This window comes from Podarcis pityusensis (assembly GCF_964106645.2).
Source record: "Podarcis pityusensis genome assembly, chromosome: 17".
Taxonomy (NCBI): Eukaryota; Metazoa; Chordata; class Lepidosauria; order Squamata; family Lacertidae; genus Podarcis; species Podarcis pityusensis.
This window is the reverse complement of record NC_138042.1, coordinates 14,921,453-14,935,946: the sequence shown is the minus strand read 5'-3', so window position 1 is coordinate 14,935,946 and position 14,494 is coordinate 14,921,453. Positions and strand designations below refer to the sequence as shown.

At 44.9% G+C, this 14,494-nt stretch overlaps 2 protein-coding genes across 2 annotated transcripts in view; one reads left to right on the top strand and one right to left on the bottom strand.

The window, feature by feature from the left end:
- The window catches only part of LOC308466786 (SOSS complex subunit C-like), a 76,975-nt gene that overhangs the window by 2,752 nt on the left and 59,729 nt on the right, over nt 1-14,494 (top strand). The window lies entirely within an intron of this gene.
- Nucleotides 8,284-14,494, bottom strand: part of SAXO1 (stabilizer of axonemal microtubules 1) — a 33,524-nt gene continuing 27,313 nt past the window's right edge. Inside the window, exon 4 of the mRNA XM_080987864.1 lies at nt 8,284-9,443. Within this exon, the coding sequence (XP_080843990.1) occupies nt 8,413-9,443 (1,031 nt within the window). The 3' untranslated portion in view covers nt 8,284-8,412. The remainder of the gene's footprint in view (nt 9,444-14,494) is intronic.

The window sequence follows — 14,494 nt, the reverse complement described above, 5'->3', positions numbered from 1 at the left end:
CGCTGTATTTCGTGGTGCTGAATTGCACTCAGAGGCTGACTCGGCCGCTCTGCCCCCTTTGCACACCATGGCCAGGGTCCTCTGCGCAGAGCGCCTGTGCTAAGTCCCGCCGGGGCTTGCAGGTTTGTTAACTGTGCAAAGGCTTGCAGCCTATGAATGTAATTTCAAATGTAATTTGTCTGATGAATTGCAACCTGAGAGCATCAGTGTACATTTATTAGGGTTGGAAAATATTACAGGAGGCGGCTTCCCTCCCCTTTAAGAAAACAAAAACAAAAAACTTGATTATATAATTTTTTTTTGTACAAATAATGCATCTTATTTATTTACTCCCTCTTGTCTCGTCTCGTTCTTTATAAACCATACGGACGCCTTGGAATTTAGAAACAGCTCGTGCTTAATTTCTGTCCGAGATCTGAAGAGAAGTATCAAAAACCTTAGGCTGTGTAGATTTAAAATGCCCTGCCCCCCCCCCCCCAAATCTGGGAACTGTACCTTGTTAAGGGTGCTGGGAATTAGAGCTCCATGAGGAGAAAACTACAGTTCTTCATATTCTTTGAGAGAAGAGATGTGTTTTAATAGCCAATTTAAATGTGACCTTGGGCTTCGGTTTCCAGGCGAGAGGGTGGATTTAACATTAGGCAAATGACTTAAGTTTCCTTCTCCTGCCCCCTAAGGGTCCCGAAACTGAAACCCTAATTACAAAACCTAAAGTACTGTTGTGCAGATGAGAAACAAATAGTAGCCATGGTGAATGATAATGCAGCAAACGAAACTCCTTAATACCTGCCCTCATGTCAGCCATCATTATCTGCCTGAATTTAAAGGGCACCAAAAAGAATTTTGGCCCACTTCAAAACCGAAGGCTGGTTCGTTGCACGTGAACAATCCCGATGCCAATGATATATTTGCCAAATTGGGGGGGGGGGGAGGCCTGGGGACCAAGGCTTTCCTCACCGGCTTCCTTCTGCCCAACAAGCAGTACTGCATCCCACTTGCATCGGATTTACAAGAGGAGGGATAGCACCATATGAAATGGCTTCTCGCTTATTTTATGGCAGCCTCTCCCTTTTAAGATACCAGAGTGAAGCTTCTCTCCTGGGAGGCTTGTTCTTGGCTGAGCTTTGTTTTTATTATATATATATATATATAAGTATTGTCAACACTGATGCGCTTTCCACAGGTTCAGGCAGGAGCATCTCCCAGCCCTACCGGGAGATGCTGGAGATTGAAACAGACCACCTGCAGGCAAAGCATTTACTCTACCACTGAGCTTCCAAAGCCTGATCCTAAACATTTTTATCCTTACATACTCTCCAACATTTCTCTGATGGAAATAGGGACGTCCTATTCCATAATCATAATTTTCTTATTTATACCCCGCCCATCCGGGTATAAGCCACTCAGGGCAACTTCCAACATATATGAAAACTTAATAAGCATTAAACATTAGAAAACTTCCCTATAGATAAAGGACTCCTGGACAGTTAAGTCCAGTCAAAGGCGGCTATGGGATGTGGCACTCATCTTACTTTCAGGCCAAGGGAGCCAGCATTTGTCCACAGACAGCTTTCTGGGTCATGTGGCCAACATGACTAAACCGTTTCTGGCGTAATGGGACACCGTGATGGAAGCCAGAATTCACAGAAACGCCGTTTACCTTCCCGCCGCAGCGGTACCTATTTATCTACTTGCACTGGCATGCTTTAGAACTGCTAGGTTGGCAGGAGCTGGGACAGAGCAATGGGAGCTCACCCCGTTGCGGGGATTTGAACTGCTGACCTTCCGATTGGCGAGCCCAAGAGGCTCAGTGGTTTAAACCACAGCACATCCCCATACAGGGCTACCTTCAGATGTCTTCTACAGATTGTATCTCCTTGGCTCGGGGGGGGTTGCATAACTCCATACCCTCTGAAATTTCTCCGATTAAAATAGAAACATCCCTATACCCTCCAGCATTTCTCGAATGAAAATAGTGACATCTTAAAGAAAAGCAGGACATTCCGGAATCAAATCGGAAACGGGGACGCTGGAAAAAAAGGGACACTTGGAGGGTCTGTCCTTACATAGATCCAGTGTTCACAGGATAGTGGTCTTAGGTTCCTATGAAAGCTTATCATGGCTTAGAGTTCTTCCTTCAAAGGACTAAATGCTATCTAAATCTAAAGCAGGCATGCCAGTTGATTTATTTTGTGGGGTGTAAAATTCTAAAAAAAGCTCAACAACTTCAATCCTAAAAAAGAACTTTGGTCGGCCCTTCACTTCATCAAATCTAGCCCTCTTTGAAAAAAGTTTGGACACCGCTGATAAAGGGTAAAATAGCTGATAATCTGCGATAACAAACAAATATGGTGCATATGTGTCTAGCTGAGAAGGAATTAAAGTGCTGGGAGAGGCTGTGATTTGAAATACAAAACATTTGCTTTTGAGTGGGTAATTATTATGATCGCTGTGGCTGCACGCCCTGCACTGTAAATATGCTTGCAACAAAATCATGTGGGAATTGAGAAATCAATTTCTTCTGCACACGCGGGCGCTCCTCTGATCCTATAAAACAGTCTGCTGCCTCTCGGTCCCTCATGACCATTGGGATGATCTCATGCTTCAATCCGGAAGGTCAACCCAAACAAATAGGAGCGCCATGTAAACCGAAGAGACCGGAGAAACGGAGAACAATTTAATTGCTAATGAAGGAACCCAGAACTTGCTCCTTGTTACTTAAGGAAATGCTTCAATGGTCAGATTGAAGGTTGCTGTTCCCTCCCCCACTTTACCCAAAATTATCTGTTAAACCTAAATTATTGGTTTAAGTAAATGTTCTGCGAGGTTGGTAGAGCAACGTTTATGGGGCTGGTTTTCTACAAACCCAGTGGTCTAACCTAGTGGTTTTTATTACCAAGTAAGAAAGAAAGCTGGGGACACAGGTGGTGCTGTGGGTTAAACCACAGAGCCTAGGACTTGCTGATCAGAAGGTTGGCGGTTCAAATCCCTGCGATGGGGTGAGCTCCCGTTGCTCAGTCCCTGCTCCTGCCCACCTAGCAGTTTGAAAGCACGTAAAAGTGCAAGTAGATAAATAGGTACCGCTCTGGCAGGAAGGTAAACAGCGTCTCCGTGCGCTGCTCTGGTTCGCCAGAAGCGGCTTAGTCATGCTGGCCAAATGACCCGTAAGCTGTACGCCGGCTCCTTGGCCAGTAAAGCGAGATGAGTGCCGCAACCTCAGAGTCGGTCACAACTGGACCTAATGGTCAGGGGTACCTTTACCTTTACCTAAGAAAGAAAGCTAACTTGCTGAGACGTATCATAGCAGATCAAGTATGACTGCACCCAGGAGGAAAGATTCCTGAGCCAGAAACCAGGGAATGGCTAACCAATAGCCAGGAGGACCAAATACAGTCGTACCTTGGAAGTCGAATGGAATCAGTTCCAGAAGTCCATTCAGAAACCAAAGCATGGCTCCTGCAGCCAATCAGAAGCCATGGATGCCCGTCAGACGTTCGGCTTCCAAAAATAGTTTGCAAACCAGAAAAGTCACTTCTGGGTTTGCGGCGTTCGGGAGCCAAAACATTCGAGAACCAAGCTGCTTGAAAACCAACAGTTGCTGCAAACCCCCTTAAGCAAAACTAAGGCTGAATGCATGAGCCACGATTTCCACTAAGCAGAATATATAAAATGGTGATGTTCTCCAGACTTGCCATATAACCAGGAAATTTTGGACAATTAATACTCCCCACAGAAAGAGGTTTGGGATATCAGATTCCTGCCTGAGTAAGTGCCTCCAGTGGCCACTTATGTAAATCTCCAAAAAGAGGGCACAGATTTAAACAACACTGATATGCATCTTGATTTTCATGTACAGTGGTACCTTGGTTCTCAAACTTAATCTGTTCCAGCAGTCCGTTCCAAAACCAAAGCGTTCCAAAACCAAGGTGCGCTTTCCCATAGAAAGTAATGCAAAATGGATTAATCCATTCCAGACTTTTAAAAACAACCCCTAAAACAGCAATCTAGCATGAATTTTACTATCCAATTTTACTATCTAATGAGACCATTGATCCATAAAATGAAAGCAATAAACAATGTACTGCAGTCACACAATCAATCAATCAGTAGCTGAACTGGGTTCCACACAGTCACAAAAACCAAACAAAAAAGAGCTGCAAAAACAAAAATGCAAAATAAATAGCAAAAACAGACAGACCTCAGTGTAACTCTCAAAACGGAAGTATGGCAATGGATCACGTTTGGCTTCCGGAAAAAGTTCGCAAACCGAAACACACACTTCCGGGTTTGCAGTGTTTGGGTTCCAAGCTGTTTGAGTACCAAGGCATTTGAGAACCAAGGTACCACTGTATGTTTTATTCTTCTGCTTGATTTATATCCCACCTTTTCTCCATAGAGCTGAAGGTGCCCCACAGGGCTTTTTCTCCACTTTCTATGCTCACAAGAATCCTGCGAGGCAGGTCCAGCTAAGAGACAGGGACTGGCCCAAGAAAACCCAACGAGTTAAGTGGAGATTTGAACCCTGGTCTCCACCAGGTGTTAATCCAACACTCTAACCAGTACACCACACTGTCCCTCCATAGGCCTTGTGTCAAGTGAGATTGATACGATACGATGATCTTTATTGTCATTGTCCCATACAGAACAACGAAATTGAAAAATCTACATAAGACATGCAAAAACCAACAAGCCTGCTATCCCAACCTGGTTAGCCCCCTAAAAACTCTGATAGCCCATTTTTAAATACAATATACTCCCATAGAGATTCCTTATACTGCATTTAAAACCAAAATCACATTTGGCTAGAAACTGTTTGTCAGGAGGCTAATTCTAGTTCTGCCATCGTCTACACAGACTAGTGGAAAAAAGACAGTCACGGAACCAAGAAATTACACAGAACAAAAGAAATTACCGTGAAAATCCCTGAAATGAGAAGTAATCGACTATAGAATTACTTCAAAAACTTACTTCAAACTCAAAAAACAGGGCTTTAAGAGAATCGAGCAATCTAAAAATCCAATACATTTCCTTCTGTAGTAATTTCTTTCTTAAAATATCCGTATTTATCTCAGGAGTTTGATGTTTATAAATGATAAACCATCGTATTCATAATAAAGTGATGGAAGCACCTCTTACTTCTCATTTCTTAGAAACCAAACATAAGGCAACGGATTTCAGATGGTTTATCATTTTAGATTTGGTTCCTTAATTCCATCAGGTCTCAACTCTTATATTGACTTTAGTTCCTTATTGTAATCTCTTATAACTCTATTTAAACAATATTCTTGTTATTCTTTACAAACTTTGGCAACCACGCCCTATGTTTGAACTAGATGGTCTGTCCCTTTAAAAATTCTTTCCCCTTACAGTATAAAAACCTGTGATTGGGAACACCCTATATCATTCTTTAACATCAACAGTCAGGAGCGCTTCAGCCCTGTTTTTGAGTCTGTTTGAAACTTAAAACCTCAATTTCTCAGTAGGGCTATGTTCAAAACTTGTTTGAGTCTCTGCCCTATTTTTGAGTTTGTTTGAAACTTCAAATCTCTATTTCTTATTACTACTGCTTGGTTCTCTTAAATAGGGTTTTATTTAAAACTGTTTTGAGTATCTGCCCTGTTTTTTGAGTTTGTTTGAAACTTTAAAACCTCAATTTCTTATCACTACTGCTCGATTCTCTTAAATAGGGCTCTTGAGCTTGTTTGATATCACTTAAAATCTTATAATTTCTTTATTTCCTTCTGAGGAAACGGATTAGTTCAGTGAAATGAGTTTTGTAGCCGGCATCTCGTTAAGTTTTTGTTTAATTCTAGTTTATTTTTTGATTTTTGTTATTCTATAGTCAATTACTTCTCGTTTCAGGGATTTTCACGGTAATTTCTTTTGTTCTGTGTAATCGTCTACATAGACTGGCAGCGGCTCTCTGAGGTTTTAGAGACAGCTCTCCCCCAGTCCCCTACCTGGGACTGGACCTGGGGTCATCTATCCCCAAACTTCATCCCTTTGCATGTCAATTTAGCATTAATTATTATAATTTGAAATAAAAATGCAACTCACCAGAATCGTGTGAGGAGGTGACTCGGGTGCTTGCTCATTCTTCTGCCCAGGTGTTGACAATAAATGGGCAACCTCCAGCCCCCTGCCTTTGGTGGTTCCGTATCCTTAAACTGGGCTTCGGTTGGGCAGCCCTTCAAACAAATTGGCCATCACCTGTGATTTAGGACACATGGCAACCTTGCAAACTCCTGGGATTGCTAAGAACAAAACCACAGGTGCAGTGAGGCTCAGGGCTGGTCACTGCTAGGCCTGGAAGCTGTTATTAGGGCCAAAATTCAGTTTTTGGAATATGTAGCAAAGCCTCATAACGACTACACGTCCTGGGAGAACTAGAATCCCCAGCCTTATTAACAAACCACATTTCCCAGGATTCTCTGGGAGAACCTTTTAAAATGTGTGTCGGATGTGCCTTAAATGTATGGTGTCGATCTGCCCTGAAGTTATTCTCTTCCCTTTACAACATAAATTTCTCACAAATGAATAAAGTTGTAAAAATGTGCCTGGGCTAGTAACTGAACTAACAAGGACCATGACTCTGAGCATGTGCAGAGTTCTTCTCAAGTGGATGAACAGAGCAGGCCACCTCGGGAAGTAGTGGTGGACTCTCATTCGCTGGTGATATTTAAGCAGAGGGTCAGCTATTGGTCAGGGATGCTGTAACTGCATCCTGGAAGGCCGCTCCAAGACGACCCTCGCTACTCTTATGATTCCGTGCAGCACTTTCAAGTCAAAGAGATTCACTTCTGTGCACAGCTGAGCCCCATCACCTCCCCTTTTGGCAATGAAGTCCTGATTAACAGTAGCAACAGCAGCAATTAGTAGGGCGCTTAGTCGATGAGGGACACGGGTGGCGCTGTGGGTTAAACCACAGAGCCTAGGACTTGCCAATCAGAAGGCCGGCAGTTCGAATCCCCGAGACGGGGTGAGCTCCTGTTGCTCGGTCCCAGCTCCTGCCAACCTAGCAGTTCGAAAGCACATCAAAGTGCAAGTAGATAAATAGGTACCGCTCCAGCGGGAAGGTAAATGGCGTTTCCGTGCGCTGCTCTGGTTCGCCAGAAGCAGCTTAGTCATGCTGGCCACATGACCTTGAAGCTGTACGCAGGCTCTCTCGGCCAATAAAGCGAGATGAGCGCTGCAACCCTAGAGTCGGTCACGACTGGACCTAATGGTCAGGGGTCCCTTTACCTTTACAGTGGTACCTCAGGTTACATATGCTTCAGGTTACACACTCCACTAACCCAGAAATAGTGCTTCAGGATAAGAACAGAAATCGGGCTCCGGCAGCACAGCGGGAGGCCCCATTAGCTAAAGTGGTGCTTCAGGTTAAGAACAGTTTCAGGTTAAGAACGGACCTCCAGAACGAATTAAGTACTTAACCCAAGGTACCACTGTACCTAGTCGATGAATTGGTTAGTTTAATCAGTTTAAAAATTTTGCTGACTAAAAAAAGGAGCCCTAATTAATTGGGCAGCAGACCTTAAAAAACATTATTCTGAATATATAAAACCGGACTACAATCATCACTTTAAAAGAGAACACACACATCTGTGTGCAACAAGGACTCACCAGCGCTGATCCCTTTTGTGACATGCCTATGCGTAATTTTAAAAACATTTTTCCCCTGGAGAATTACTGTTTTCTCCTCACATGCAAACATAAAGGTAAAGGGACCTCTGACCATTTGGTCCAGTCGTGGTCGACTCTGGGGTTGCGGCGCTCATCTCACTTTATTGGCCTGTCTGAGGGAGCCAGTGTACAGCTTCTGGGTCATGTGGCCAGCATGACTAAGCCGCTTGTGGTGAACCAGAGCAGCACACAGAAATGCCGTTCACCTCCCAGCCGGAGCAGTACCTTTTTATCTACTTGCACTTTGACGTGCTTTTGAAATGCTAGGTTGGCAGGAGCTGGGACAAAGCAATGGGAGCTCACCCCGTCGCAGGGATTCGAACCGCCAACCTTCTGATCGGCAAGTCCTAGGCTCTGTGGTTTAACCCACAGCGCCACCCGCGTCCCTTTTCATGCAAACATAGATTTGATCAATTAATTGCCTGATCAATCAGTTCAGACTCATACGATTAATGAATTTAAACTGCATACCTGTACCTGCAAGTAAGAGCCATTGAACTCAATGGGACTTCCAAGTAGATATGCAGAGGATCGCGCCATATGGTTTTCTGGTGGCAGCTTCAGAAATAAAATGTCATAATGCAACCAGGGGAGGAGAGCTTTCCTAGAATGTTAGTTATTTATTCAGCTCTACCAGAAGGGCGACAAGCCTCTGGAAATAAACATGATACCAATAGCATTCATCAACGAATAAATTCAGTGGTGAGTTGAAAACTAGCTCGAAAAACATCAGGCTTTCATCGCAATCTCTTTGAGGCCCGTTTGACTGAAGCTGCCGCCAGGAAGACTGCCTCTACGGTCCCCAATATTCAAACTGGACGCACATCGGTCCTGGGCCACCGTAGCAGGACGGAACCGCCTGTGCCCTGCTTCATCGATCTTCTCAAATACGTAGCCGGGTGGCTCTTTGTACGTGGCAGGGCAAATGTGGACTTTCTTGGGTGTGTAGCACGTGGCGTAGGTGGTTTCGTCAACAAACGGGACATGAGGCCGAGCGGCCGGCAGCCGGGGCTTGAAGCTCTTGGTGAATGGAAGCGGGTGAGGCACGTAATGGCTCTGGAAGGTGGTCAAGGTGTCCATGGGGACTTTGGGCAACGTGACCTCGCAGTGAGGAACAATGGCCTTCGGTTTCGAATAGTCCCAATGCTTATAATCCTCCTTCATGGTGGAGCAGTGGTCGAAGGGATCTGTGTTGGTTACGACACGGGCCAGGGGTTTGCAGGACGTTGCCGGGCGGCCGTGAGGGTCGACGTAATGAATCTGCGCCATCGTCTTGAGGTCCATCTTCTCCTTAGGCGGTGTGTATGCGGCAGGCTTCCTGCTGACCGGCGGGGCCGTTGGCCAAGCTAAGAACTTTTCCCGGAATTCGGTAGTCCCCTCAAAATTGGCAAGGTCCGGCCTCACGTAAGGGGGCTTCACGGACTGAGCGGGGGGCCCTGCCAGCCCTTTGTAGGACTGTTTGTGGGTGGTGAGACCATCAAATGGCTCCTCGCTGGGCTTGAATGGCTCCGGGACATGGGCATGACGTTTGGACAAGGGGTGTGCCACGTAATTCAACTTATAGTTGGTCATACTGTCTAAGGGTATCTTTGTAATGTGTGGCGATCTAAAAGGTTTGCAGCTCTTCGTAATCACTGGGCCCTTGTAAAGGTACTCATCCTGGTGCGTGGTCCGACAGTCAAATTTATCTTCTGCTGGGCGGAAAGTGTGTGGCGGCTTAATCATGTCCCTTTTGGGCTGCTTCCATGGCAAGTAATCAGCTGAAATGTAAGGAGAATGTGATTTTAAAGCAAAATCATATGCTAACATTTGCTGACTCATAACGGGGGGCTATTGTTTATCCTCATATTCTCATTTCCACTCCACTTGTGTGGTGAGTTCCCGCCTCCCCCCCAGTGGAAATAAAGACACATGACACAGATATTTATTGGTTACAGGTGATGAGCGATATTGGCTTAGGCACTGGTCCTAACCGACTATATCCGACTCCAGCCCATCTGCTTGAAGTCCAGGAAGGGTTAACCACCAGTAGGGGGAGTCCTGCTGATGCACATCAACTAGGGACTCCCCCGGGGTCACCGCTCGGGGGCATGCCTTAGGCACTCACCTCCACAGGCTTTGGATAGGGCCATGCCCCCCAGAATCCTTTATCAAACTACCCTTCAATATGCAGGGGAGGTGATGGCGCTTCCTCCCCCCCTTCCATCTACATAACAATACCAATACCAATGCCTAACCGCCAATACCAAGAAAGTTGTGAAGATTTGCTACGAGGTAGGCAAAAAACCAAGTGGCTGGTGCCAATTTGCCAAGTGGAAAAAAATTCCTACCAGGCCCCTTAACGGCGACCAACCGAGGTCCATAGCAAGGTCAAAGACGAAAACCTTAAAGGGCGGGAGGGTGGGAAACTGGAGCAGCTGGAAGCGGCAAAGAAGGAGATCCCTGGCCGCCCCTGCATTAAATGGAGCAGGCCACGCCCCCCAGGCTAGCCGATTGGCTGGCCAGGGGATGACCCGATCGGGGATTCCTTCAATCGCACCGAGGCTGAGAGCCAGCCCCGACGTGCATGGTGGGAGGGAGAAGCCCGCAACCCCACCTCCTTTCTACGTCGGAAGTGGCTTTATGGCATGCCATGCTAATAAATAAATGGCTTTATGGCATGCCATGCTAATGAATAAATATCCAGTCTGGATAGTTGGCCTTGGTGAAGATTTGACATTTTCATGCCCAAAAAGTTTTTGATTTGAGTTTCTACTGAAATGAGGCTGTATTTTAATGTATTTTAATCTTGTTTTTAAGTTGTATTTTAATCAATTGTTTTTATACCTGGTGTTAGCCGCCTGAGCCCGGTCTTGGCTGGGGAGGGCGGGGTATAAATAAAAATTATTATTATTATTATTATTGAATCCCAAAAGTTATCTATGTGTTATGTGTGCAACAGCCCTTCTTGTCTGCTCTGGCACAGCCCCAACAATTTGTTGTGATGCAAAGCCCTGTGCGATCTTTAACTTCTTCCTGATTCTCATCCGCACACCTGCATCTTTGCTACCTGAGAAGCTGCCATCGAGACACAACACCTGTGACAGCCTTGGGATTTAAATCTGCTTCCTTGCAGTGCTGCATCCCAAGGAGGACTGAGGTGCTTGCAAGGGATCTCCGCGGACAGCCACAGTTTAATAGCTACTGCACGCAATAAAGGATTAAGGTTACTTTGGGAAGAAGCCATGTACACGTATTGAAAGGAACCATGGGGAAATGGAGCGACGACTAAGTGAGAACATCCCTCGGGTTTTTTTTACGGCTGCTTCTTAACGCAGTCTCTACGCAACCATGGAGCAAATTTATAAGGATTACCTTTCAAAAACACTGTTTGTAGGCCGTTGAAGACATACGGAAGTATTTCCAGAGTTTGCCATGACTTGTGATAATCTGGCCTAGGATGTTTGCTGATATGGGAGTTTTGTACAATATTTGGAAGATGGCAAACGTTTCCATATGTCTTCCATTGCACATGTGTGTGTGTGTGTGTGTTAAAATGAACTCCACACATTTGGAGCTCTCCTAGGTATTATGAATATATTTTACTTTGTTGGAGCCAACAGCGCTACTATCCACCATCAAAATATGTTACAATTTCATTGAAACTCTCCTTCTTCTCTGGTGGGTATTAATGGCTTCCCATGTATCACCATCTTGAAAAAATTAAGAAACAGGGGAGGGAATCAAGGATGTGCACCACATGTTTAAAAAAAGGCTCAGGCAGGCCTCAGCATGGCCAAACAAAATGACTCTAAAATTAAATTATCTACCTATGGCGAGATCAGGAGTGTATCTGGGAGATAATGAGAAGACTGGAACAATACACAGGGTGATGCTGCAAAGCTGCAAGGCATTCGTTGCGACCTGATAGCATCATTTTCTGCCACACTGTCTGGCTGGGGTGTATGTAGATAAATGCAAAAACTGCATTTTCCCCTCTCACTCTCATTTCTGTCTCAATTATATTCTATCTCCATATAATTAATGGAAGGGATTGTCCCATACCTGACCTTGAAAGATAACAGGGTAACATGGATCTGCATTGGTGGGTCTGATCCCTGCACCACAAATTCCCTTCCAACTCTGTAATTGTATGATTCTATGAAATGGGGAAAGTGGGTTGTATCAGAGGCTTCCATCAGCAGAAAGGAGAGGGAGGCAATTGGGGGCAATTGTCCTCTGCCCCAGTGCACCCCTCCCACATTGTTCCAAAGCAGGGCCAGATTTAGGTTTGATGAGGCCCTCAGCTACTGAAGGGAATGGGGCCCTCTATATGTCCAGCTGTCCTTTGTCAACAACAAATGGTCGCTATTTTTTGTGTTGAATATATGCTATATAGTAATTTATGGACCTAATAGGTATCTAAAGCCATTTGCACATAACAAAATATGTATTTTCATCAAAGTAATTGTTGAACTGAAATACAATTAAGAAGAAAGAAGAAGTATATTAATAGTGAATCACAATTAAGAAGAAATTGCTGTTTTGAGGGGTAGTTTTTTAAAGTCTGGAATGGATTAATCTGTTTTGCATTACTTTCTATGGGAAAGCGTGCCTTGGTTTTGGAACGCTTTGGTTTTGGAACGGACTTCCGGAATGGATTAAGTTTGAGAACCAAGGTATATAGAAATATATAGAAATCTACATAGAAATGAGCAAACCAGTGATATTTTAGGGAGCAGGCTAGCAGGTGAGGCCCATTACTTACATCAGGCATAGGCAAACTCGGCCCTCCAGATGTTTTGGGACTACAACTCCCATCATCCCTGACCACTGGTTCTATTAGCTAGAGATGATGGGAGTTGTAGTCCCAAAACATCTGGAGGGCCGTATTTGCCTATGCCTGACTTACATCATAGGAGCCTACACAACACAAAACACTGTTGCTGGATGTAGGTTTTATTTTATTACTTTTTTATCTTATATTTTGGAAATATAATCCAAGTTTTTTTCCTTTAAATTTTTTGGGGGCCCCCAAGAGAGTGGGGCCCTAAGCTAGAGCTTGTTTAGCTTATACATAAATCCGGCACTGTTCCAAATCCTCCGGAGTTAACTTAGGGTGGGCAGGAGCTGCAGTGGGGAGAAGGAACTGCCTCCTTCCCCATTCTACTGATGGAAGCAGCTGCCTCCCATCCCCCATTGAAGTGAATGGAGACCCCAACTCGCAGGAACTTTGTGAGTGCAGTTTAATTGGTCTGACTCTGGCTAAGGGGATATAACTGCCTGAATACTAGAAAGCGCCACTTTGTTCCAGTCCTCCAAATCGATGAAATGTGCCCTATAAACAATGAATCAGCACAATATGCCCAAGACCGTGGAACCAATTATTAGCTGGGGATTTCCATTTGCAGAGAATTGTGATAAAAAGTTGTAAATTGCAACCAAATGTAGCCGGGCTGCATTTCATTACGGCTCTCGGAACCCCGGCAAAGGCTCTGCAAATCATTACCTAAGGTTTTCATATGGTTCATCTGCAGGTAGTTTAAGCACTTCGGTTTGGGACGCTAACGTCGTTGAGGGGATGAATCCACACACTCGAAGGGCCGGGGAAGACGGGACAGAAGGGACACGCATGCACAATGGGCATGCGTAGGTGGGGAGCAGAATTGTGTCCATGGCATGAGCTCCAACATTTCTCCAATGAAAACAGGGAATTCTCTTCTGTGTCAGGAAGATGCTCCCGTGTTTGATCTCACGCACACATGGATGTCACCTGGACATTGACATCTAGCACTTTGAGCCAATTGCAATCTCTCCACTCAATCTACCTCACAGGATTGTGGTGAAGTAAAAATGTGCGAGGGAAGGGATCGCGCACAACACCTTCCACAGACAAATGGAATGAAATAAAATTGTATCTGTAAGCTGCCTTGGGTCCCTGTCAGGGGAAAAGGTGGGTAGTAATAATAATAATAATAATAACAACAATAATAATAATAATAATGGAAACGGTGAAAATGATCAAGAACATACCAGAGAGTAAATCCTATTGAACTCATTAGAACTTAGTTCTGAATAAAAATGCTTAGAATTGCAGTGTAAGGCCTCACAGTCTTTAACCAGTTACTTGGGAGTAAGCTCCACTGAATACAGCAGGACTTACTTCTGAGTAGACATGTAAAGGCTTGCATTGTAAGGCTCCATTTACAGTAAAGGAATCAACACTCCACGTGTTTCCTTAAAAATGAAGCATTGCCATGAAAAAATTTAAAGTGGATCGGTAACCTTTTCCCTCGAAATTATAGGGAGAGAGAGAGAGAAAGAGCAAAGATGTGGAGGGGAGGAAAAATGATAACCGGGACATCCCGGGATCAAATCATAAACTGGGATGGCCTCAGTAATTCTGGGACTGTCCCTGGAAAATCAGGGCACCTGGCGGGTCTGCCACAGGTTCCCCCAACCCCGTTAGTCACATTTCCCATACCTTGTGAATGACTTAGTGCATACAGACCTTCTGTATACAAGCCCTGTAGGCAGTCTATATGTTTGTACAAATACCATTTGTTACACGCTATACAAAATGTTCAGATTGGAGTAGTGGAAGGTCCCGGGGGCACCATCCTGCTTCCTCCTCTTGCACCAAGGGTCTACACCACTGAGCCTCTTGGGTTTGCCGATCAGAAGGTCGGTGGTTCGAATCCCCACGATGGGGTGAGCTCCTGTTGCTCTGTCCCAGCTCCTGCCAACCTAGCTGTTCGAAAGCACGCCAGTGCAAGTAGATAAATGTCCAAGACGTTGCAAAGAAGCAGACCGCCTTATAAAATAGCTCCTT